The 26,626-nt window shown below is 39.5% G+C and overlaps 1 protein-coding gene across 2 annotated transcripts in view; it reads left to right on the forward strand.

Annotated features, from left to right (window-relative positions):
* LOC134538715 (proton-coupled amino acid transporter-like protein CG1139) overlaps nucleotides 1-26,626 on the forward strand; it is a 125,226-nt gene that overhangs the window by 90,432 nt on the left and 8,168 nt on the right. For both annotated transcript variants that reach the window (XM_063380154.1, XM_063380153.1), the window contains 4 exons: nucleotides 1,193-1,343; nucleotides 5,971-6,095; nucleotides 11,174-11,258; nucleotides 25,818-26,090. In XM_063380154.1, the coding sequence (XP_063236224.1) occupies nucleotides 1,193-1,343; nucleotides 5,971-6,095; nucleotides 11,174-11,258; nucleotides 25,818-26,090 (634 nt within the window). The remainder of the gene's footprint in view (nucleotides 1-1,192; nucleotides 1,344-5,970; nucleotides 6,096-11,173; nucleotides 11,259-25,817; nucleotides 26,091-26,626) is intronic.

Consider the following 26,626-nt stretch of genomic DNA (forward strand, 5'->3'; position numbering starts at 1 on the left):
TCAAGATGGCAGCCTCCAGCAGACGAAACAAGATGGCGACCAGGAAAAATCAAGATGGCGGCCTCCAGCAGACGACACAGAATCATGACGTCACGATTCGAAGTTTGTGGAAATTTCTAGAAATACAAAATGGCGGATTTGCGGATTTGCGATTTGCGGATTTGCGGATTTGCGGATTAGCCACTGGATTAGCGGATTAGCCACTGGATTAGCGCATAAAAAACTGGATTTGCACATAAAAAACCATAAAAATGCGTAAAAAAACCATAAAAAATGGGATAATCCCCGGATTACCCCGCTCCCCCCTCGCCTATGTTCCAGAGTCGGCACGCTCTCCCTACTGACGTGTCAGGACCGAGTCAGTGCCGTGTCAGGGCTCCGGACGTGTGCTCGTCAAAAGTAGTTTTGTTTACTTTTTCCCGGACCCGGCCCTGACCCTGATCAGTACTTCGGCCAATATCTGCTGGGACGTTCTTGAGTTTCAGGTAAAGTCTTCCATTTTGACCAACCTGTTCTAATTCTTAAATACTATTTATTATACATTTGGGACATGCAGTTGTCTGTAAAATACATCCGACGGTTTTTTTTTTTTTAGTTTTTTTTTAGTTTGCGTGTTTTGACATTTCCAATACTTTCCAAGGAGGGCATGTGCACAAAATGTGTGCATGTAGTCTATATAAATGTATATATATATATGTATGTATATATACATATATAGGTATATATACATGTATATACATATATATACACATATGTGTGTGTCAACATAGGTATGCGTTGAAATAGTTGCAAAGTTAGTGTATTGAAAATACATTGTTAAAATTATTGATTTTTGAAATCATAAAAAATTTGGTTGCAAGCCATTTAGCCATATTAGAGTTATTATTTATAGGTTGAGAACTAGTTGAGAACATGGACGCAGAGAAAATTGTTGAAGCTGTTCGGAGTTACTCAGCATTGTACGATCAAAGTCATGACAAGTACAAAAATGTCGGTGTGAATGCTAATCGACTTGACGCAGCTACCCGTCGATGCAGACTGCTTTCTACGTCCCATGCCCGGTCCGGTTGTGCCAGCAACCCATCAGGGCCGGGCGCCGTCCGTTCCCCGGCCCTGATATGTGTGTCCAGACCCTAACACGTCTGTGGCGAGTGCTGCTGATAGACTCGCTCTCGTGTCGCCGCCGCCGCAGGTTCGTGGAGTCGCTGATCCACCTGCTGAAGGGCAACATCGGCTCCGGGCTGTTCGCCATGGGGGACGGCTTCCACAACGCCGGCCTCGTCGTAGGGCCCGTCATGACGCTGGTGCTGGGCTTCGTCTGCGTGCACAGCCAGCACCTGCTGGTGAGCGGCGCCGACCCCGGCTTCACGCAACTACACCCTCGCCACTTCAACAAGTAGAGACCTGCCAAAATCCGCGGTTTCGATGGCACATACCCCTGTACACTCGGGCAAATAACGCAAGTTCGTCGGCTGCCGACTTGTCAAGTCGTCTCAGCTGGTTTGTCTGTGATTAGATCCTTCTTTGGTTTGAGGGGTTTATAAACTGGTTGAGATTCGTCCAGATGAACAGTAAGCCAATAGCAAAAGTATCTAAGAGGTATAGGCGTTTGAATTCTAGCCTATTACCGAATGAATCCGCGAATTTTGCAGGTCTCTATCAATAAGTAACTCATTAGTAGGGACTGGAAAAATTCGCGGTTTAAATGACCTCTAGGATAGATTTTACACTCCTTTACATACTTGTGTAAACGCCACCTTCTCATTGGCTACAGACTTGTGAGACATGTCAACTTGGATACTTGCGATACTATACTTCTTTGGTTGAAGGTTTACAATTGGCTCAGAATCCTTCAGATAAACTGAGAGCATATCACAGAAGGAATACGAAGATACGTTTGTTTTGATTCTAGCATTTCGCGATGTGAACCCGCGAAATTTTCCGGTCTCTACTCATTAGGCGAACAAGAAAGGTTTCAATTCCACCCGATAATGCAAGGAAGATAGAGGACAACCCATTCGGTTGAATTTCATCCACTAATTACGCACAGATGGATTTTAAATTTCACAATGAAAAATTAGATTTATCTATGTTTATACTTAAAATATGCAATGGGAAACAAATTTAATATTTTAATTTCCATAGTTGCTTTTACCTTATTTCATACTGGACTTACACAAATAACGTATCCATATTTTCATAAAAATACCGTCTGCCAGTTGTGAGTGCATTAACTTTGGAAATGGCTCAGTACTCAATACAATAAACATGATTTACAGTGATCGCTGGAAAAAATGTTAAATTTAATACACACCAACTTGACAAAATGAAAAGATTAAAAATATTGAACCATAATACTATGGCTAACTACTATGGCTATTTTTGGAATATTCTATAGTAGTTAATTCTTAACATTTTAAAAGCCAAGTCCATACTAAAGTTGGTATTTCATCGATACATTTTAAATTTTTTTTTTCAATTATTGCCACAACTTGCTTGTGTTACTAAAGCAATAAAGATAACCTGATCCGCTCAACGAAGTGACTACACACAATAGTACACTTGAAAGAATTACGAGCCTCTTCGTCGATTGTGATATTATTGCAATTTATCACTTAATCTTTCAACGTTATTTACGATGAGTGTCAAGTATAGTATCCGATAACTTCTGCGTGTTTAATGAGTGTGTTTAGGTGTGTGTGTGTGTGTGAGGGGGGCTAGCCGTATGTGTGCACATAAGACATCTAAAGGTGTTTCAGACGCCTGAGTTGAATACAATGTCAAACTATAAGTGGACTACGATTGACACAATTTTATTAAGGAGGGAAGGAAATATATAAAAAAAATAATCTAGATTTTAAGCAGTAAGAATTTTCTACCGTTTGATTTTTGAAATTTATCTTCGTTAAAGCTTGTATTATACAACCAAATTGAATTTCTGAAGTTACAACGACCGGCTCTTACAAAGAGTTTACCTTATGAAGTCATTGGCTTTTAGTCATTCATTCGTTTTTTGGGGATGACTACAGCTGGTTAAATACTGTAATACAATACACTCTGCAGGAGCGACTCTAAGACTGGGCCAGAGGGCAACCGCCCAGGTCCCTACGGGGGTCTTTTCATTTTTAGTTTTCTTGTTCGTCTTGTTTTCTGCAAAAAAAATGTATATGGACAAGTAGACTTAAATAGTTTTGACTATGTAATTTTAACTGCTAGTCAATTTCCTGTGAGTGTTAACGATTTAGCGTCACAAAAACTTTCAAAGATTATATCGGTTCACATAATGATGCCGTTCCACAGGAATTGTTATCAGTAGCGTTTATAAAACAAACCCGAGTAGATTTTTTTTTAAGGTTAATCAGTAGAGACCTGCAAAATTCGCGGATTCATTTCGTGATATGCTACAATTCAAATAATTATACCTTAGCGCTGCTTCTGCAATTGGTTCACTGTTAATCTGGAGTAATGAGGGCCAATTAGAGACCCTTGCTCAAAGAAGTGTCAAATCACAGACACTCGGTCGAGACGACTCACAAGTCAGCAGCCAATGAACAGGTGGCATTTGCCCGAGTGTGTAGAGTGTAGTATAGTCTATCCTGGAGGTCATTGAATCCGCGAATTTTGCAGGTCTCTATTAATCAGCATAACCATCGTCAAAATTTTAGGTTGCCCATTCTATAAACCCCTCTCCCCGCAAAGAACCGTCCTTAAAACTGTTAAGGCTCCTCTGCAAAACAAATGTTCCCAGCAAAGTCTAGGTCCTTGCCTGACACTATGAATGGTGTTTGTAAGTCTTAACTGGGTGATCTACGAAGACAGATATTCAATTTCAAACGAAGATAAATAGTCTTGGCATAAAGATGACTCAAACAAATAGGTACGACATCCTTCAGGTCCTAGCCTCCCCTTAATTTCAGAACGCACGGGACTCTTCTTTAATACAATAATATGCAAAACTTCTCGTACACCTAGACTTGTGGCGAAGTCATGTCGTGTGCATGGCTATCAGGTATGCTACACTGAATTTTTTTTTGTAAACGGAACAGGAATATTTATGTAAAATTACAGATATTATTAAATTTGTACATTTACATGAAAACAACTGTAAACACTGCAAAATAGTGTTCGCAGTAATACTGGGTCCGGATTCTTATCCGGATATTTATGATTTGTGCTGTTCCAGTACATCCAATAGTTAAAGTTGATTGTAAACCGTTCCTCGAATAGCTTTTCTGTATTAATTTCGGATATTTATAATCACAACAAAACAAAATAAAGTCCAAATTTTGAATATTCGTTTATATTTCCATGGTTTAGAAAAATTATGGTTGAGTGAAACATTAATTAAAATATAAAATTATTCGCCAATTTTCGTAAGAAATATCAGTATTTTCTCGAAAAACATATTTCATATATGCAAAAATAACCATAGTATTGTGTTGTACAAAGTTACAATATCTAAAAATATGTAAATACTCCATTCTCATTTCATCACTGAGGGTAATGTAATTTTCACGAGAAAAAAAATTGATCCCTCTTTAGACTGCATTAAGGTATGCTTGTGCTAGCTTGCTTGGATGCCGTCCGTCAAGAGAGGTCTTTGCTTATTCGGCCGGGCCATTCAGGACGCGTGTGCTTCCGCACTGGACTGCCGTGATTGGCGTGCTGACAGTAGTCATGTGCCTGAAATAAAACCCAGCCGACCGACCAACACAGGGAATGCTGAAAAGCTTTTAACGCACAGCTGTTCTGGAAATCTGTTTGCGAAAGAAAACAATACTCGGACCTCCCTAGTTATTACATACAAGTAGCGAAGTGGCGTAGTGGGGTAAGACAGGAAGCGCGTTGCAGACGACAATAAATATTTCATAATACTACAAGAAAGATATTGTAACTTTGTACAACATATAACTGATTAATAATTTTAAATATCATCATTTCAAAAAAATCAATTATAGATCGAGAAAAAAATTCACCTTTTCCTATATACATTTTTAAAATATTTTTTTAAAAATAATACTGTATGTTTCTAACAAAAATTTACTCATAGTTTTATATCGTTAGCTTATATAATGTTATGATTACCGCTCAATAGTATATGAATGTATTTTCTGGCACAGGGTGCAGGGTTATGAGCACGGGAGGGGGTTAATGATAAACCGACCTGACGTCATGGCGTCTTGACCTTGAACTTTTTCGTTGAACATTGACCGAAGAATAACCTTGATCTGGACCTCGAACTTTGACATTGACCTTGAATTATGACCTCAGTTGCCATCTTGAAATCTATCGTCCCACTCCTAAATTGTTGTACTTTTCGTTACGCCCATCATCTTGGACATGTATGATGTCATCGTTGCAATTTTCATTATGGTTGCCATCTTGGATTCTAGAACGTTGCAATTTCCGTTACGGACGCCATCTTGTCGTCTTCTGCTGGCTGCCATCTTGGATGATGTCAGGGCGACATCTTGGTTTGTTCTGCTCTCCTGGAGGCCACCATCTTGGATTTCACTTTTTTTGTGGTGTTTGTTCCTAGAGAGCGCCAGAATCGCTAGGTCTCATGTACATAAGGCCGATGTTCCATTACCTGGCAATGTTATTGTGGTCTTTATTGACATATTAAATATATTTTTATGCAAAATACATTGGAACCGCGGTAATTCGAAACATGACAGCTCTTTTTTTTACAACTTTGAAAATAGTTCACTAAATTAAACGAGAAATTTAGCACTCACGAAAGAAAACTAGTGTGTGACTGCATCTAGTCGCTTTAATCTACGTGCGGTGTTTTGGCCGATGTAAACATTATTAAAAATTGTAACAATTTACTAATAAGTAATTACCTATTTAAAAAACTTACAATTGTTTTTATAAAAAATTGAAATATACAAACAAATATAATAAAATATAAAAGAGGAAAAGCCATACTGATGTTTAAGTGGGGTTCGTTGTTCGCCTGGCCGCCAGATAAACTCGGCGTGGGAGCTGAAGGCGCGGACGGGAAGCGACTGTCTGCCCACGTTCGCCGACACCCTGGAGCTGTCCTTCAAGACGGGCCCGCCCATGTTCCAGAGATACGCCAAGGCGGTGCGGTGAGTCGCGGCGCTCTTCTCCCTCGTCCTCCGAGGAGCACGCGGAGAAAACCATCGGAGGTCTTAGGCCCGCCGTAAAGTGACAACGGCACGCAGGCGGAGACGGGCCCGTACGGATCAGCCCGGCAATGCTGAGCTCTTACGTTTACGTTGCTCAGTGCGACCAACATAAGCCGAGTACTTGGCTGCGGTGTTAAACATGTTACAGTTTTATTAATTACTAATATTTACATTAATAATAAGTAATTGTACTTAAAAAACGTCCGATCACAAATCACTGGCACTTGAAAATGTTTATTCGCAAGACACTCAATGTCTGTCAAGTTTCACTGTTTTCACTCCCCACTGGAGCTAGGTTCAACAGTGGTTCGCCCCTTACCTCGCGCCTGTCCTCACACACAGTCTCGCGCCACTCAGTCGCACTCATACGGTCCAGTGTAACTCCGCGTCGCGCCACACTCCGGGGGGGGAAGGCGGTTCTCCCACCCTCTTCACCGATGTCGCTCTCGGAACTCCGAAACTGTCGCGGAACTCGCTCGGGACTCGGCGCTCAGCGTCCCCCTCGGAGGCCAGCGTCCCTGCTTAAGTACTGTGGCTCCCTTCTCGAACCGACGAGAGCGGCTTCTGACGAGTCACGTCATCCAGGGCCAACTCGACGCCCGAATCGTCGAGAAAGACGTCGTTCATTCTCGCTACTCCGCGCGGCGGCCCGCGGAATCCCCAAGGCCGCTCAGCGATATATAACAGCGCCGAGGCTTGAAGATGCGCGGGGTGCGGAGTATTGAAGGAGGGGGGGGGGGTATTGACGACCTTTGTAATCCTGCCAGGCACGCGTGGCACGCCTTACGTCACTGCACGGCTCGTGACACGGCGCATTACGTCAGTGGCCGTTCAGGGCCGCCAGCCAGCTCCGAACCTGGCATCGCGGTCCTGTCTCTCGCGGTCGTGAACAATACGTTAAAAATTGTTTGAAGTACAAGAATATCTAGTGTTGTATTATTACTATGTCGTTATTTATTATATATGTAAATTATGCTCGAAGCATAGTATACTTTATAGTAAAGTTAGTATTTCGTAACATTGAAATGCAATCTCACTGGTTTACATTCGTTACGTTTCCGTGCATTATGGAAGCAGCAGACGCGAAAGTTATATGTTCCGGAAGATCCGTCTGCGTTTACGTGCCATTGTATAACAAATACTCTATCAATAAAAATTTATACTTAAGCGCACAAATATGTTTAATTTGAGTGTGCTTAAGTACGTATAAGCATATTTTAATCTATTATATATTCCAAGCATATTTATCTAGATAATATGCATACAACATGTTAGTATTGTCCATATATAACATTCAAAAACATGCTTTCGAAAGGATGTTACATTTAAGACAATTATAATATATTTGATGTATATGCTATATGCTATACAAATATGCTTGGCATATATAATTATATTTAAAAATACACTAATTAATTTTTAATTAATACAATTTTTTAATTGCAAGCTTTATTATAAATGTACAGTTACAGAGAATGTTTTTTTTTTTTGCAAAACCTATGTTGGTTTTCTCAGTGTGTTCCTTGTTATTCTCTCATCCACCGCACCTCGCTCTTGCGGCGAAGCTAGCTAAGTCCATCATTCCCTACATTCCCGAGCATGACCGAGCATGACCGGGCATGACCGATTTTTTAAATTTCTAACCTAACTAAAACTAAGTGTATTTTGGAGGGGTCTGGGTTAGGGAGGGACCTAGGTGCGTCTCAGGCCGAAGCCTATATGCCTAGTCATGCTGGGATTAGCCATGCATGGAGAGGGTTGCATGCATCATGTGCTAGGAGGGGATTGGCCAGCCACGGCAACGATTGTGACCGAGCATGACCGAGCATGACCGAGCATGACAGAGTTCACGAGCACCGTGCGCGCTGTAAGAATATCCAACTTTAAAACGAGATAAGTCCAAGGTTCATTGCGACGACAATGAAAACTTAACGAGGCCACCTATTAAGGGTATATCTGTGTTCGTGAGGCGGGATGCTAAGTGCTTCTAGCACGGTAACTCCTCCAAGCGCGCAGTCTTCGCGTCGTGCATAGAGCAGCTGTGAGCTGTGAGATCTGAGCGGTAGTCATAACATTACACGGCGAAAAAATAAAGATAAAGGTGTAATATAAGTCCCTTGGGTGCTTTTAAAAATATTTTTATCGGGTGTTTCATGCCTAAAATTTAATCAGAAAACACGCGTTTCAGCCATTTTCACTCTTCTAAAATTACAGTTTTAAAATGAAACACGGAAACAGACCTACTAGTATGCCCTCAGTGTATTCTTAAATGCTTTTTTGTAAACAGAGACCACGCGGATATCTTGAGCAGTTCTTAAATCACGTGGTTTTGTTATGAAGATTTGCACACCTTAAGGCTTGGCCCTTCATGAATAATCGATATATATATATATATATATATATATATATATATATATATATATATGCCATTTCGCCTCATTGCTATTATTTAAGGGCTAGTTCTTAATTTGTAATTCTATACCATCTTTACTTTTTTGCTCTGTAACAAATAATTCTAGCAAATATTCAACGAGTACTATCGTAGAAGTAAAATGTCGTACATTTTTTTCTTAATTCCATTTGCGCGACTTTTCACACATTATAATGCACTTTGTGAGTAAGTATGTGTTAAAAATATTTTCGAGAGAACAACAAATGCAATGGATATATCTAGTTAGAATTTCAGTTTTAGCACTTCAATAGAAATTATGACATGAAAAATGAAACGTTCAGCGTGGCTTATGATACCGAGCATTAGGTCTCATTTTCAAATATCGTTATTTCGAACAACTGCCTAGATAGGTATGCCTTTAAATCCTTTAGTTTGACTCCTAACATAATTCACCACACATCACACAAACGATGGCTTTGGTGTTCACGAAAAATTAAAAAAAAAAAAAAATACACACGTTGTGTCGGAATAACTACCGGGCGTCCTACATAGTCTGACATCACAGAGTAGTTCTAAATAATATTTTCGGTGCGCGTAGCTGGCGCACCTGGATGAGGCCCCGGTGAGGAAAACGGAATGATTCCCAACCAATACAGCACGCATTTTACAGGGAAACGGAAAACCGAGCGTTCCAAACGGGTTTAGCTTTCCTGGTAATCGCCAACGCCGTAGCGATCAGGCAGACTGGCAGGTGCGCAGAGCCTCAGGGGAAAAAAAACGTGATTTAAAAAACCTCAAAATATTAGACTGGAGTCTGTTTACGAATAGAATTTTAAGAATACGCCGAGGATGGATGAATAGTTCTGTTTCCGAATTTCGTTTTTAAACGGCATTTTTAAGAGAGTCAAAATAGGCTGAAACGTGTGTTTTCAGAATAATTTATTAGACATGAAATGCCCGGTAAATATTTTTGAAAGCACACAAGGGACTTTCATTACACCTTTATCTTCGTTTCCCCGCCATCTAATGTTATGGTTACCGCTCGAATCTAACAGTTGCCCTATGCACGACGAGAAGACTGCGCGCCGGTCGGTCGACAGCCTGGAGCTTAGAAGGCGATACCGCGCTAGAAGCACCAACACACCCCGGGCACACACACGGTGCGCAGAGCTCCAGGAAAAACAACGCGATTACAGAACTGCTCAAGATACTTATCCGAGTGAAGTCTGCTTACCAAAAACATTTAAGAGTTCGCTGAGGGCCGCAAAGTAATTTTGTTTCCAGATTAAGATCTAAAACTGCATTTTCATAAGAGTTAAAATTGCTAAAATGCGTGTTTTTAGAGTAATTTTTATGCGTAAAACAACCAGTACAGATTCTTGAAAGCATTACACCTTTATCTTCATTTCTCGGCCATATAATTTTACGGTCACCGCTCAAATTTCACAGTTATCCTGTGATTACGAGAAGACTGCGCGCCAGTTCAGAGGCTTGCGCTTAGAGGCTATACCGCGCTAGAAATACCATCGAGCGTCGCGCTTATCGTCCCGCCTCACTGACACACATACACACCTGACGAGGCGGGCCCCTCAAGAGGGCCCCTTAGGCCTCGGCGTGTGCGGCCTGGTGGCCCGGTCTTAAAGTTGTTCGTACCTCGCATCGTGGGAACATAGAGACTCTTCAATGCTCGGTTTGACTCAGCCTTTTTCCCGTGAGGTGTTGGCAAAAGCTCGAGAGATCGGCTAAAAGGCTTGATGGCTTGTTGTGGGTTGTGTAGCTAAATTGCCAAGTACATCTGCGTTACTTACACTTCGTTGTTTTCAAAGTGCCACACGTGGTTCTTTGTCAGAAGTCTTAAGTGCGATCCTATATGCACATAACGTTTAAATCTTTAAAAGGTTTAGGAACACTTCTCTTCAAAACTTGCCGTCGAAAATGCAAGATTAAACGCAAGAAAGTTGGAAGTTGATCAATACTTGCGTTGCGCTATTGCGCCTTGCGTAGTTTATAGACCCGACCTAAGTCATTTCCATGAAACCTTTCATCAAGGTAAGTGTGTATCCAATATATGGGATTCTGATACGATAGGTTCAATTCCTGATTATATCATTTATTTTTATGCTTTTTTTGTCATCTCATATTAATTTTAATTGACTTACCCTATTCATCGTTGAGCCAACAAGTCCGAAAAAAAGATTTTCTAAACCCAAATCATAAAAACTTTTAAAAAATATTACTATTAAATGACAATTCACTCTTTCTATTAGAAATATATTTCCCACCCTGTTTATGATGTTACATTTGACTTACAGTTTGTTTACATATCTGAAGTAGTTAAAGAATTAGCACAGCTATCGTTACAGTTCATTTTATATTTTACTCTTTACAAATAATGCATATAAGCTCATTGGCAACATTAGTGCGTTAACGTTGTATGACATGTATCTATTAACATAATGCATTATGCGTTCTCTTACAAATAGATCTATAGTTATTATTTGCCTTTGCTCTATATTTATCAAAAAATCAGCACACAGAGATCTATTATTTCTTTTCTTTTATTTATTAAAGAACAGTAATTAATATATCTTACATTAATTTCGTAATTTGTTTTAATCTGTTTCAGACTGTGTATTAATACGTTTCTTTGCATAACGCAAATGGGATTTTGCTGCGTGTATTTCGTGTTCATCGCCGAGAACGTGAAACAGGTAAGAAATGTCAGCCGGACACTTTAAATTTGGTAAGTGAAATTTTTTTTTGCAGGGAAACGTTTTTGACGCAAAATAAAATTTAGTTTGAATGTTGGGCCACAATAAATGGCTATTTTAATGCCCCATATATGCGTAAGTATAGTGACCCGGAATTTTCGTTCATTCTTTTGGCTTCAGGCTAAAATTAAAAGCCTTATGTTCGCTGAACCATCTTTTTCTTTTTCATTGACTGATTTCTTAGTGAGAACTTCTTTCTTCTTGTTAAAAGTCACTACCTCATTTTTTTCCCCTCCTAGCTGGGCATCGTTGGCTCATGGTCGTAAAAGGACGTGTCCAAGCAATACGGTTCAATCATGAACACAGTGTAAGGGCGTGGTTTGCATTCTAGCGAACAAATGATTCCACAAAAATTTCCGTTCTGCTATGCATAAGGTTTTAAGAGGTTTCTTCTATTAAAATTAACTTGTTAATGATAGTTATTTTTTTAACTTTAACCACAAACCCACGCTTTAGATCTCAAAGCCACAAAAATTTCTTCGAGAAATGTTGCGCAGATAATAACTGTGCACTAACCTAATTTATAACTGAACATGCAAAACAGTTTTTATAACTCAATAAAAATCAATCAATACAAATTAACAAAGTGTCTGTGATTTTAAAATTATTGCATGTAACATATTTTTCCTATTTGTAAATTATATAACTAAACCAAATCTAGGTTAAAAACAGTTTTGTCTGTTTGTCTGTCTGTACAAAATGGTTTTAACTAAAGCATTGCTGATACCATAGACTTAAATTTCATTCGTGTTTATGATAGTAATTAAGGATTGATTACGTTTATATTTTATTGTGTTATCTCAAATGGTTCCGAAGATATTAAAATATTTATATACCAAAAATTCATAACCTTAAAGCGTTTCAACATACAGTTGTAACTTAACTGCATCTTATTATTTTATATTGACTGTGTGTTTAGTCCTAATTACATACATTATAATAAATTTATTCCTGCATATTTTTCTTCTTTTATTCTTACTTAATGTGCTAAACGAAAACAACTTTTACATATAATGGCTTCCAATAATACTTAAAACTACCCTTTTCAGCTGAAAATGTTGTAACTGCGCGTTATTATATGTTTTTCAGTGATAAAGCAAAAGAACAGATAATTTAACATAGTTAGCATATAATTGAGTACAAGTAGTTTCACCCATGGACAGTTACAGTGGCGTAGCCAGGATTTGTGTATGGGGGGTGTTAAGAAGCATGCGGGCGCCCCCCCCCCCCCACGTAATAAAGCGGGGGGTCCGGGGGTCCTCCTCCGAGAAAATTTGTATTTTAAGGCGTAAAATGGTGCTATATTAGCAGTTTTCGGTTCTTAAATTTAAATATTGTAATGGTAAAAATTTTATTAATTTTAATATGAAATTTGTTTGAGTGATGAATAAGAAATTAATTAAAGATTTGGTGCTAAGGGGGGGGGGGTTTAACCCCTAAACCCACCCACCCCCCCTGGCTACGCCCCTGGATAGTTATTCTATAAAAAAATCGTTTGTTTCCACTAAATTTTTTGTGCTTACTCCTTGGGCGTAAACCCGAATATAAAGTTTACAGGGAAGCTTTGATAATACTTTACATTTAGTCTAAATATTAATATACAAAAAATAACTGTCCATCTTCTCTATGTAAAAATGTGAGTTATTTGTCCATACGAATAAAGTCACGGGAGTAACTATTTAATAAAAATAATATTAATTTTATCTCCATCGTTACCTTAGAAAATAACGAGTATTCGTTGCTGGTGTTTTTAAGCGCTCGTAGCATTATCGGTGTGTGTATGATAAGATGTCTGACTTTTGCCTTAAAAAACACATAAATATGGTTGATTATGATCCTTTAGAGTTCGAAAATTTTGTTTGGAATAGAGAAAAGATACAAAAACTTTCAGAAGAAAGAAACACAACACCCAAGGAACCGTTTGTACCCTGAAATCACAGGAAGGACACACAAGAATATTTATACAGCCAGCAATTGAAAATTATCAGAGCCAATTTGACATTTCGCAGCATGTTTATTCACTGCTTGTACAACTACGCTATATTTAGGCTTATTGTTAGTGGCGCAATGTTCCCCTGGCAATATGCAACATGCCGTGCACATACGTAGAGTGGAGTATCTCTGTCTTCTGAGGTTGCGCGAGTAGTCACTTTCACTCCAGAGAGGAACAAAAAAATCACGTGCAAATAGCAAATATAGCAGATTAAGTTTTCACAATGTTTACAATTTTACTTAAATAATTAGGCTTTTTACATATACATGCCTATATATGTATATGTATATATATACATATATGTATATATATACATATATATATAGTTACGATTTTCCGCGGGGGTTCGTAAAGGATAGCCCAATTAAAGATTTTTATCACACACAGTTTTATTTAGTACCACTACTTGTCATTTACAAATAATCTTCTAAATTGGCAGATAATTAATTACACGTAAAGAAATGTCAATTCCCCAGTCACTCGTTCCACACACTTCACTGGGCCGCATCTCTGGCGCAACTCTCGCCGCAGCACCCCTCGTGGGTCTCCGCCGCGGGACTCCGTCACCGCACTCCGCCGCCGCCGACGCACTTGCCCTTCGCCGAGGATCCGCTCGACTCCTCGCTCGCAACTTCACTCGGGACTCCGCCGCGCCCGCGACTCTATCGCCCGGAAACTCCACCGCGGGAAAACTCCCGACTCCACTGAACTCTCTCACTCCCTGCCCTGGAACCTTCGTCCAAGGACTTCGCCACTCTGCCGCACCCGCGGCACTATCGCCCGGGAACCCCGCCGCGGGAGAACTCCCCACTGAACTGAACTCGAAGGTCGGTCCAACCTCCTTATATAGCCCTTGGGTTCCCGTCCAGAACAATCGGGAATGTCTCCGAGATATCGCGCGACCTTCGTCGTCGAAATGCCCAGAACGCGTCGTGAGTCCTCGAAGGACGCGGCGGCTGCTCAAAGAACGCCGATAAACGCAACAAGCATCGGGTTCCCACAAAACGCGCCGATAAACATGTCTGAGTCCTTTTATTCCGCAGTGCGGCCTCTTTTAAGTAACTCGATCTGAGGCAGGTGCGCGCTGCGACGGTCAGGATGTCGCGAGATAGTATGACACGAGATACCAGGGAGAGGATGCGGGTGGAAGGGGGCGCAGACAGGCCGAACGAGCGCGGCGACGCCAAGCGCGATCGTAACTATATATATATATATATATATATATATATATATATATATATATGTAAATTGGTATTATTTACAAATTTTTATTTTATTTTGCCGTGTGTATTAATATCGTCCATAACACTTTAAAAGGTATCACTGAATTTTCATTGGAGTAAAGAAAACGGGTTTTAACGTATGCCTAGATTGTACTAAACTTTGCATAACTTTTCACTTGATATAAGTGGACACCATTAAGTACCACCAGTTTCTCGGAAAACACTCTTAAACTTATAAAATCTTCGAATTTTTGTCGCTAATCGCAGTATTTAATGTATTTTGAGACGATAACGTCCCTTTAAGCAATGGTTTTACTAGCCCCGATTCCTGATTCAGACTATTAAAAAGTTAATGATGAAAATTCCTTATGCTTTTAAAAGTTTTAGTCAAAAAAGAGTACATTGTTTGAACGGTTCGTGCAATGGGTAATACAATTTAAAACATATTTTTGGGCATACGCTATTGCTGGTTTTCAACGTATGTGGCAGCTGATCAATTTAAACAGTTTATACTAATGCATAAGTTTTATAAAAAAAATAATTCCGTATGTGCTGGTTTATGATATTATTTTTTTCTAAAGGTCAATCATTTGGAGAGCTAGTGATTGTTCAGACCAAACACGAAATGCCTCTACCCATAAACTAGCTAAGAATCTCTTAAACATATCGCATAGCAAATAACTGAGAATTAACTAATCCAAAGGTAATATTCAACATTAAAACCACAAAAAAAAATTAATCCAAAAGCCGTCGTCTTGGCAGCGAGGAACAGAATACTTAATTAACAGAAATAACAACCAAATGAAACAAAAGTTCCACAATCGTATATACTCCTTAAAAACAAATTGTCTCAACAGTTTAAAAAAAAAAGTATTCAGGCACCAACGCAAAAAATATTCGTTGTCTGTAAAGTCGGTTTACGGACAATAGTTTCACGTGACAATGTCATAACAAAACATTCATGAAATGATTGCATACTTTTATGAATAAAATTGAATCATTTTTATTTAATTATCACTATTTTGTATGGATACAAAGTAGGAGTGAAATAAATTCTACAATTTAATTGATAAATGTACTTTTATTTGCACTCATTTATTCAAATATGTTTATTACTTTAATGAAGAGATTATTTTAACTATAACTTTTATACATGTTTGCTATTTAACTTCTTCCAATCTGTGTTATTTTGTTAAGGATATGACGATGTTAGGAAAAGTAGGAAACGAATGGGAGTGTTTCAAGTTTAATGTGCCTCAAAAAAGTCAAATCCATGGTTGTTCCAATCGAGTGGAAGAGAGATAGATGCGGCGCAAGCGTACAATGAGCGTAACGGCACACAGCGTAACGGGACAATGTGCGTAACGGGACACTTTTTCGTGCGTGCAACCGGCGTTCATCGATTTATTAGACGTTTTCACGTCAAAATGTATTTAAACGCGACGAGCGTAATTACGCCAACGTTTCACTGTCTTCGTGAAACGCAAATTACTATGAAAATCAGAAAAGTGAGTTTGGGTGGAATTAGGCTCGACCACCTGCCCCCTCCTAAACGCCTCACGTAATTAATGGACGCCCCCTTAAGTCTACAGTAAGAACACTCTTATTTTGTCCACGCGTGTGTTTACAGTTGCATAGAACGAAACATACAACTCGTGTTCGAAATACGTTTATTCAAAGTTAAATTCTTCGTTGAAAAGTTCGTTAATTTACTTTCATTTCTAACAGTGATATTGCTTAGAAACGTTTGACACCAAATATGTATATTTCGATTTCCATCACAAGAACAAGAACAAATCCTTCGCACCAAAAAAAAAGTATCATGAAGGCTGGGATTAAACGCAAGCGCTCAGTGGCTAGCGGAAAATTTCTTTCCACGTCAGCCAGTTGTTAAACTAACAGCCGCGTAGCCCTGGCGGTCAAAAGGGGCGCAGCACAGCACTCAGGCCAGGCAGCGAAGGAAAGACTCGCGCCAGCTAGGGAATAAATTCTGCTGGCCAGCTGCGTGAAAAAATTAAACAATCTTGACTACTTCAAATGATGCGTACCATTCCTTTTTTTTTTTAATCAAACTCTAAACTCTAGCCCAAATACTTCCAAAGTTATGGAACCTCACACTCAGACTCCTCACAGTCGTATCAGCCCATATAGCATAGCGAGTGTAAACAATTTGAGAGAAGATAAGTGCGTAATTCAATGAAGTCTTAAATTAAAACAAATTGCTATAGTAACGTTTGTGGCTACGTGTGCGTTTTGTAAACTGCAGATCGTGGAATTAAATATGTATATCTGTACCTCGGAGGCGTAACACGCTGTCTCGCAAAAACCATGTTTTTTTTTCTTCATGAGAGCATTTTAAAGAATTTTAAATATTACATCACCTGTTTCATACCCAAAACATGTGAATTTTTGGCATATCATTGAATGCCACTAGAGAGAACGTCAAACTGTGGTCAAGTTTATGGTTAAAAGTGTTTTTTTTTTCAACAGTGGACATAGTGTCGTATGCCTCTGAGGAACAAATATATATTTTAATAATAAGCAATAAGAGAATTCTGCACTCACGTCCCTTCTCGGAGCCGTAGAATCAGACGATGTAGATAGGCACATGTAGTACGTCACTGAAAACTCGGGTGGCCGAGAGGAAATGAAAACCACGTCGCCAGACAAGAGCTGTTCGCTCAGCTGCCACGACGCCTCTAGTGGCGACTTAGCAAAGCAACAGTTTGGAGCAGGTTAGATCATGTTCTAGGGCACGGGTGTCGAACCAGTGGCCCGCGCGCCGGTAGTGGCACGCGACAAAATAATTCGGGCACGCAAATAACAAAAGAATCCATGTGTTTGATCACTAAAAGTAACAAAGTACGAGATTAATATAAGATATTTAGCATATAACCTTTTCTTTTATTTAAATATAGATAAAATAGTAAACATGCATGTGCAAATAAAGAGTTTTTAAGTTAATAGCATCTAGTTTTACTTTTTATCCATCAAGATTCTTTGATAGAACCTCATAGCCACATTTTATTTTAATTAAAAAAAGGCACGTTCACCAATAAAGCTTTTCCATCCCTGTTCTAGAGCTTTCAAATGTACACCGGTATATTCGGTTTAGCTTCACATCAGAATACTAAATCGAAACCAGTGATTACCATTGCTCTTATCAAAAGAAAGAAAAAATTCTGATATACAATAACTGCTGGAATGTTTAGAGATAAAGTATGTAAAAATAAAATATGAATATAAATATTAATGACTAAGTGTCTGATAACCAAAACAAACAGCAAATAGTTAATATATACTTATTTTACAAAGTGTGTATGTGTGTTTGTTTGTAATAAGTAAACTCAAAAACTACTATACATATTTCAAAAATTCCTAAATTTTTAAATCTACTTTTCTGCAACTGAACATAGGCTATTGTAACGCCCCTCGTGCCTCAAAGTTGAATTATTTTAAATTAATTAAAAAAAGAGCCGTGGAAACTGCTGGGTAAGAAAAATGAGACAATTAAGTTATTGACCAGAGGTGGCACGAGGTGGAGAACAAGATAATTTGGATCTCCCTGACACAAGCAACTGGGGAGCTGGTGGATCTTTTAAGGGAACAAGGTATATCATAAATAAATTAACACTACACAAGTAGCTTGGTCTATAGGTTCCCTGTTTTATTATTAAGGAATTTTGTGTTCGTATTATTCAAACCTGACAATAAAAATCTTAGTAAATAACAAAGTTAAAGGGGGCGCCCCAGGATTAATTAAAACAATACATATTACACCTTAACAAAAAAATTATTACATAATCCAAAATTTAAAAATTGCACCAAATTTGAATGTCCCAACAATTACATCGATGATTAGTTTTATTGATTCTACATATTCTTGAGGAAAGCACTGTTCGCTGGTAGGCTATTCATTCGATTAATGTAGTTCGTAGCTAGAAAGTGGGGGGGGGGGGATGTTGATTTCACATTACCACCCGGGTCTTCAAAAAATAACGTCGGGTCGCGGAAACCTCTCTTCTAACGTGACCCGCAGTGGAGGCGCAGGACCACGAGCTGGGAGCAATTTCTCTCTCCAGCACTTCGGCCCTGTCAGACAGGGAAGTTGACTTCTATTCACAGATGCGTCACCAGCCAGGAACTGGATCCCGCGAATACGCGGCTGGGCGCGGTTGTTTTCTAATTTCAAAAAAAATTAAAAGATAAAAAAATAACTATTACATTTTATACTACGCAGACGGACTAAACTACTTGAAAAAGATTATAGGGATAGCATCCCTCATTTAGGCGACTACATAGTCGGTTGCGGCCGGATGGAAGTTTTGCAGAGTCTCGTCGACTCGCCGATAATCAAACGGTCCGTCTGCAGTCGCGGCGCGAAGTGTCCGCGGAGAAACGCGTCTCGTAATTAAAAGTAAAACTTGAATCAAAAGTGGAGGAGAGGACTGGGAGTCCGGACCGAAAGGTCCCGAAGTTCCCCGAGTGAGGGCCATAAAAAAAACTCTGATTGAAGTCTCGAAGCTGGTAGCATTGCGTCGACTTTAGCGCTACCTGTTGGGGGCTGTCTGAAATAAAAAAGAATCGATTCGCCGAAGGCGTCTGCTTAAACCAAGGGTTAAAGGGCGCAGTCTAGTGCTACACTCTGGCGGCCTACAGGGTAAGTTGGCTGGGTGGTTAGCGAGTTTGCCGCTAGGTGTCGCGGGGTGGTCCATCTTGGCACACACATTTTTTTTTATGCAAGGCATCCTGGGAGACGGTCGCTGTCTGCTGGGGTTTCTGACCTGTCATTGGCCTTAGGCGAATTCTTAGAACCGAAAGAGGAGGGGGGGAGCAAAAGTGCAACGACGCTGAGAACAAGCGTCCATGACGTGCTTTTCGAGGAGAGAACCTAATACGTATTCGTGACCAGACTTACTTCTCTCAGCAGCTCTCTGAGAAGTAGCAGCTTGCAGCCCAGAAGCTGCTCTATGCAGTTTTGGTCGTGCAGGGAATTAAAATTACAAACTCGGGACGTGACTGCAGGCGAGAGAAATTTCAACCGGGCTGACCATGTCCACATTAGACAGCAAAATATCAGATTGGCCCCCTGGGAAGGGGCTTCGGTCCACTGGCACAAAGTTTAAATCCGTGGCGTACACCGGCCTAACCAAACGTAAATCACCCCCATTAACAACCAGATAAATTAAAAAAAATTAGAAATCCCAAAAATTTTAAAATTATAGAAAAAAAATTAAAAAAAGGTGACGAAATGCCTAATTTCCGGCACACTATGTTACATTTTTTGTATAAAAGTATGATTCCATACTATACAGCTATATGTGTAATTAAAACCAGTAAAAACAACCACATTGATTGTTTTCTGTAATCTCACGCCGAGTAAAATTATGCCTGTACAAACATTTTATAAAATTTAAAATATTCAATTACGTGAAGCTTTTATCATATACTCCCTATTACTGTTTCTTTTGTAGCCCGTATCACCATACGTTTACTTTGTAAACGGAAATTAATGTATATTTCTCAAGTAATTGTGTTTTTATAACGGATGAAAAAAGCCCATTTATGATACTAATTACTTGATCTACCCATGCTAGGCTGGTTGAAAGTAGGCTAAAAATCAAGTACAAATCTAGTTCAGTCATAGAGTGAAAGGTCTTTAATCCAGCACCGCGACCACACCATTTCAAACATTTTGCCGGATTATCGAATTTTAAGGGGAATACCAAATGTGAAAATGTAAACTGTGAAATTTTATCTGCTAAAAAATAAAAAATAAACTGCACTTGAATTAAAACCGTTAAGAACGATAAACTCTGATGCTAATTAAAAAACGCCGCAGCGCAGTTATACAACCTGTAACTAAAGAGAAAGATTTAAAATATTATTTCGGGCAATTTTTATTGCTGGTTTACACTGTATGTCATATAAAAAACACGAAGAATGAATCAATGAAAAATTACTACACAAACAAACACACAAAGGAAGTCAAAATAACCCCCTTAGCAAATGTCCCGTAGTTGTCAATCCACAGTGTTCGTCTGTGCTGTGATGTAGTTATAATTACTTCCACGGAATCATCTGTGCTGTCTATGCATTTTTTTCTTCGTCTGTTCTTGAGATTTTCTCTATGACATACAGTACGTCCGCAATAATGTTTTAAATCAATGCTCCCCATTGCAAGAGTCACAGAAAGAAAGTAAAGAAATGTGCGCCTGGGGGCAAATAATTATTTTTACCCCCCCCCCTTTTTTTTTCACCCCAATTACGAAAACCCCGCAACAACAAAAATCATAGGCTATAAACGTTATCTTGGTCATACCTACAAACTAGACTTGTAATTATTTTCATCCTATCAAGGTTAATTCAACCATTAAAAAAAATGTGAGCGAGTCTTTCAGTACTTTCCAGAGATGTGCATCATCTAACATAGGTTAACTAGCAAATTCGTGAGTTCTCAAGTTGCAAATACTTGCTATACAAAAACTGTATTTTCAAACTACATTTCTTGACGCGAATTATACGTAGTTTCCGCACCCGTCGCTAGAATTCCTTGCCGGAGCAGCTACGTCAGCTATCAAATCATTCGAGTTGCAGAGCGTAAATTTAAACTATAATGAAAAGGCTCCGATAAGAGCGAAAAAATACTTGGACCTGAATTTTCGGCAAGGAATGTTACTAAAAAAAAATAGTCAAGTAAAGTTACAATTTGGCAGGGGTTAATTTCAGTGGGAACGCAAGGGAACGCACTTAAAACTAAAAGTTTAAAAAACAATTACGTTGGATCAATATTATGCTTTGTTTACGAGTGACTCGTAAGCAGGTAGGAAGCGCCCGTACAAGCCGTTGTGAGCTGTGTTGTGATGAGTCATGCACAGAATCAGGGAGGAAGGTGACTGGTGAGTCATCCTCGTCCGCGCCTCTCTATAACATAACAATGCCCACCCCTTCCTCCCCTCCATTCTTTCGCCGCGCCACCGCCCCCGTGATCGTTGGAGTTTAGTCAGTTTACAACAGGTGCGTTGACTTGACCTTGACGCCGTTTCGCGTTTAAGTTACAAGTTGCATTGTGTTCGATGATTGTGTTCGTTTTTATACTTATTAGTGCTAGTGCAGCTAAATAGTTTGACTATGACTACCAGAAAATTTGTTGATTTTTTTAAACCTAACCCTAAGAAACAAAAAGGTTACGTGAATTCGGAAGCAACAAGTACGACTTCAATTGTTAATCAAGATAAAAAAGAAGACGCAATCGGAATCAAGGAGGATAATTGCGATTACCTTTCCCCTTCGACTTCCTCGTCGGACAAAACAGTATCCAGGTTGGAGGGTTTGGGATCTGATACAGACGAAGCTAAGGTTAGTATAGAAAATAATGATTTTGTTGGGGGTGAACAGCCAGTTTGTTGGTCTGTAGAACAAACTGTTGAATTCAAAGCAAAAAATCCATGGTTAATTGTGAACAGAGAACTAGGTTGCAATGTTTGCAGAAGCGTGAGTACTCTAGGTGCCGGGAAAACGAAGGGCCTAAAGATTAGCGAAGAGTGGGTTTTAGGAACTATTACCGCTTCCGGAAACAATAAGAAAGACCAGCAATCCTCTCTTAGGAAAAAGATATTTTTACACCGTGGGTCTCGAGCTCACTCTTTAGCTGAAAAAATACTCAATGAAGCAAAGAAAGATACAATGAAAAAAGCTGTTGCTTCTATGCATCAAGAGCAGCAAATTGTAACTGAGCGCATTTTCCGCACGGCTTATAAGCAAGTCAAATTAAATAGGCCATTCTTTGAGTTTGAAACTGAAATTGATATTCAAATAATGAATGGTTTAGATATGGGCCGAATCCTCCATTCAAATGTCGCTTGCTCCAATATAGTTCATCATATTTCTGATGAAATGAAATCAGACTTAATAAATGGCCTAATCAAGTCAGACTCTAAATTTTCCCTGCTTTTAGATGAAGCCACTTCAGTTTCAAACAAAAATGCTTTGGTGGTTTATATCAGAACTGTTCTAAAAGGAATGCAAAACCCTATGACAGTGTTCTTAACACTTTTTGAACTAAATAGCACAACATCAGCTGGTATATTACAAGAACTTTTAAATCAGTTACAAGCATTAGGTCTAAGCTTTGAATTCATAAAAGACCACATGATTGCTCTAACTTGTGATGGTGCATCAGAGCTACTAGGCAAAAAATCTGGCCTTGCTATGCAGCTTACTGAAACATTCCCCAACTTGTTCATTTGGCATTGTTTGAACCATCGTTTAGAGCTTGCCATACACGATTCCGTAGAAGAAGTAGCTGGAATCAATCATTTTAAGATCTTCATGGATAAAATTAGAAACATGTTTAGTTTTTCTCCGAAAAATAGCAGGGAGTTGGCAGAAGTTGCTAAAGGACTAGAGGAGCAAATTTTGAAAATCGGCCGTGTTTTAGATACTCGTTGGGTAGCTTCCAGCTTAATGGCGGTGAAAGCAGTTTGGACAGATTTTAAAGCTTTGTACAACCATTTCCTTGAAGCATCTGAAGACAAGCAAAGGGACTCGAAGCAACGTTCGACTTACAAAGGGCTTTGTAGTACATTGTCTTCTACAACTTTCGTACACAACCTTGCATTGATGTACGATGCTCTAGAAGAGTTAGCTGATTTGTCCCTTCAGCTTCAAAAATCAAGCCTCAACCTTATCCAAGCCCACAGTGATATAACACTGTTAATCAAAGTGTTTGAAAAGCGAGTTGAAAACATGGGTAGACGTTCAGTGGAAGCTAAAATTGCTATTGACGATTTGATGTTTCAAGATGTTGAACTTTATGTGAGAGCCAAGATACCAAGTATTCCAGAAAAACAGTTCTATCGGAGCCTCGCAAACAACTTGACTTCAAGGTTGCTATCATCTTCAAATGTGTCTGAAAACTACAACACAATCATGAATGACATCAAAGTGATCCACCCCATGTATTGGCCAAAAGACTTATCCATCACCTACGGAGAATGTGAGATCCAGCGAATCTGCGATAGATTTAAGATTAGCAGCTCTCAGGATATAATTAGAGACTTCAGACACTTCAAGCAGGGACTGAAGCCTATGTTAAGTGGAGAGAAACCTACTATTCTTGAGCAGCCGCCGTCGTTTAAGAAACTGATATCCATCATAAATAGCATTGCAGTGTCTAGTGCTGAATGTGAACGTGGATTTTCTGCAATGAATTTAATTATGACTCCTCTTAGATCTTCACTCTACATTAGCACGGTTTGCGATTTATTGCGGATCAGGCTCCTAGGACCTCCTGTGGCTGGATACAATCCCGAGCGACACGTCAAAACTTGGCTGGCGAAGGGACACCATTCTGCACTTGACACCAAGTCAAAACAACGAAGGCAGAAAACGTACAATGAAGACAGCATTGCATTGTGGGAACTTTTTTCCTAAACCCGTTCTTTTTTAATATCTTTTAGAATTTCAGAACATTAAGTTTTCATAAAAATAACTAGGCCTAACTTGTAGTTGTGTTCTAAACTAAAGTTTTCTTAGTTTTCTTTTTGTATTTACAGTTAGTTGTGTATTGATGTTTTTTTGCAGTTTTCACTTCAAAAAATTAACAAACAACTAATTTTACCAACTAGGCATTGCCTTACAATATTAGACTACAATGACTACAAACCGTACATTGTCATAATAAGTAGATGAAATAACACCTTAACTTTTTAAAATTTCATTAAATTTTTAAAATGAAACCGTGTTACTTCTTTGTGTCATTTATTTTGTGTGTAATTAAACACTTCCTTTTATTTTCCAAGAAGTTGGTCTATTTTGAATGTATAAATATTGTTTTTTTACCCATAAGGTAGGCCAAATTTTCTTTGTAAAATATGCAAAATTGTAGTTCAAGCAAGCTGTTATATTCAAAAACATCTATTTACATATGGATATGTATTATTACAACTGTACTGTATATCAATAAAATTGTAAATAAGGCTTTATTTGTTTTTATTTTACCATTCATTAAAAAAGTAATATTGGTAAGCTTCATTGCTTCAAACAAAATGGTCAGTGAAAGTAGTCAACAAGATGTTAATGGAGCAAAGGGTGAACTCAATTTAAATTCATGTTTTTATTTTCTTACATCATAATCAAGCACTTTAAAAAGTAATCACCATTAAAATATCAATTTTTTATAAAAATAATTGTAGTATTATGTCTGGATGGCCTAAAAACACGGGTTTACAGTTATAATTTTCAAAACTTTTTCCCGGGGGAGGGCCCCCGGACCCTCCTCCTTCCTGGGGGGTATTCCAGACCCCCCGGTCTGAGCATCCCGCTTTAGAGTTCCCACACCTAAAACTTTAGAAATTAAGCACTGCCTACTGGTAACTCTACCCTGATGATTGCGACCGAAATGTCAGTGATGTACTCGCCTTGGAAGCGGCTACAACCCCAGAAGCCAAGAAACATTCAGACAACGGCCGCGAAAGCCTGCGATCTAATATGTGGGAACTTTGGTTCGCAACACCCGCCATAGATAGTAGCACCGTCTGTTAAACTTTTCTTGTTCCATTCACGGAATCCCTCCAACCAAATGACTTTGATATATTTATTGTGGGTTTTTTTTCGTAATTGGGGGGGGGGGGGAGGGGAGGGGGCGAAAAAAAAATTATTTGCCCCCCAGACCCACTTCTCTTTACTTTCTTTCCGTGATTCTTGCAATGGGTAGCAATGACTTAAAACATCATCGTGGGCGTACTGTATGTCATCAATAACAGACAAAGAGAAACAATGTATGGACAACACATATATTTCGGGGGAGCTGAATTGTTGCCCCTTGGATGGGCAGCCCTTCAGGATTTTTCTGGCAATGGTTTGTTTGTACAGCGACTGGAAGGGCAGCCCATCCAATTTCTGAATACATGTTTCTTTAAGTGTTTAAATAATTCTGAAAACTTGCCCCTTGGAAGGGCAGCCAATCAGGATTTTTCTTACAGTAGTGTTTTTGAAAGGTTGTCTGAATTGTTGCCCCTTGGATGGGCAGCCCATCAGGATTTTTCTGACAGTGGTTAGTTTAGGTTAGGTTAGGTTAGGTTAGGTTAGGTTAGGTTAGGTTAGGTTAGGTTAGATTAGGTTAGGTTAGGTTAGGTCACTTTACAAACTAACCACTGTCAGAAAAATCCTGAAGGGCTGCCCTTCCATTGGGCAACAATTCAGTCGCCCCGATATTTCCGCGGAAGGAATCAGAGCTAGGATGTCACACGTGAGACACCCGGACGGGGCCTCTGGTCGCAGGTGATGGACTTCTACGAGGTGCGCCTGGACGTCCACCTGCACATGTTCATCGTGCTGTGGCCCATCCTGCTGTCGTGCTGGGTGCGCAACCTCAAGTACCTGGTGCCCATCTCGCTGGCGGCCAACGTGTTCATCGCCGTCGGCGTCGTGTGCTCCTTCTTCTTCATCACCGCCGACCTGCCCGCGCCGTCGTCGCGGGACTACGCGGCGTCCTGGGGCCAGTTCCCGCTCTTCTTCGGCACCGTCATCTACGCCTTCGAGGGCATCAGCCTGGTACGGTCGCGCCCCAGGACGCGTCCCTATGCCGCGTGAGGCCGTGTCTGGGTTATTATTAAATAACAAGGCTGACACCGTCTGCGAGGCTTTCGCGACTCCAGCGCTTGGCCGTATTTTAAAAAAAAATTAATATAATGACTATAAGAGAGAAAACTATCCATATATGCACAAGACATTCTTTTTAATGACAAGTGTGTGTGACCTAATAAGAATACTTATAATAAAATGGTGTTTGAAATCGCCGAATAGTACTAAATATACGTAAAGTATATTTTTTATTAACACATCCAGTCCATACCTCTCGTGTAAAACTACACCTATCTGAAACATATTTACGTTTACGTGAAAATAATGTTCTCAGGCTTTTACGGCCATTGTCTGAGGTAGCTTGGCTTCCGGGTTGTAGCCGCGTACTTGGCGAATAATTCACCGACGTTTCGGTCGACATTGCCGTCGCCATCATCAGGGAACAGTTACCTACAGTAGGTACGGCTACAACCCAGAAGCCAAGCTACTTCATTTACATGAAAAAC

Source organism: Bacillus rossius, chromosome 14 (genome assembly GCF_032445375.1).
Source record: "Bacillus rossius redtenbacheri isolate Brsri chromosome 14, Brsri_v3, whole genome shotgun sequence".
NCBI classification, from domain to species: domain Eukaryota; kingdom Metazoa; phylum Arthropoda; class Insecta; order Phasmatodea; family Bacillidae; genus Bacillus; species Bacillus rossius.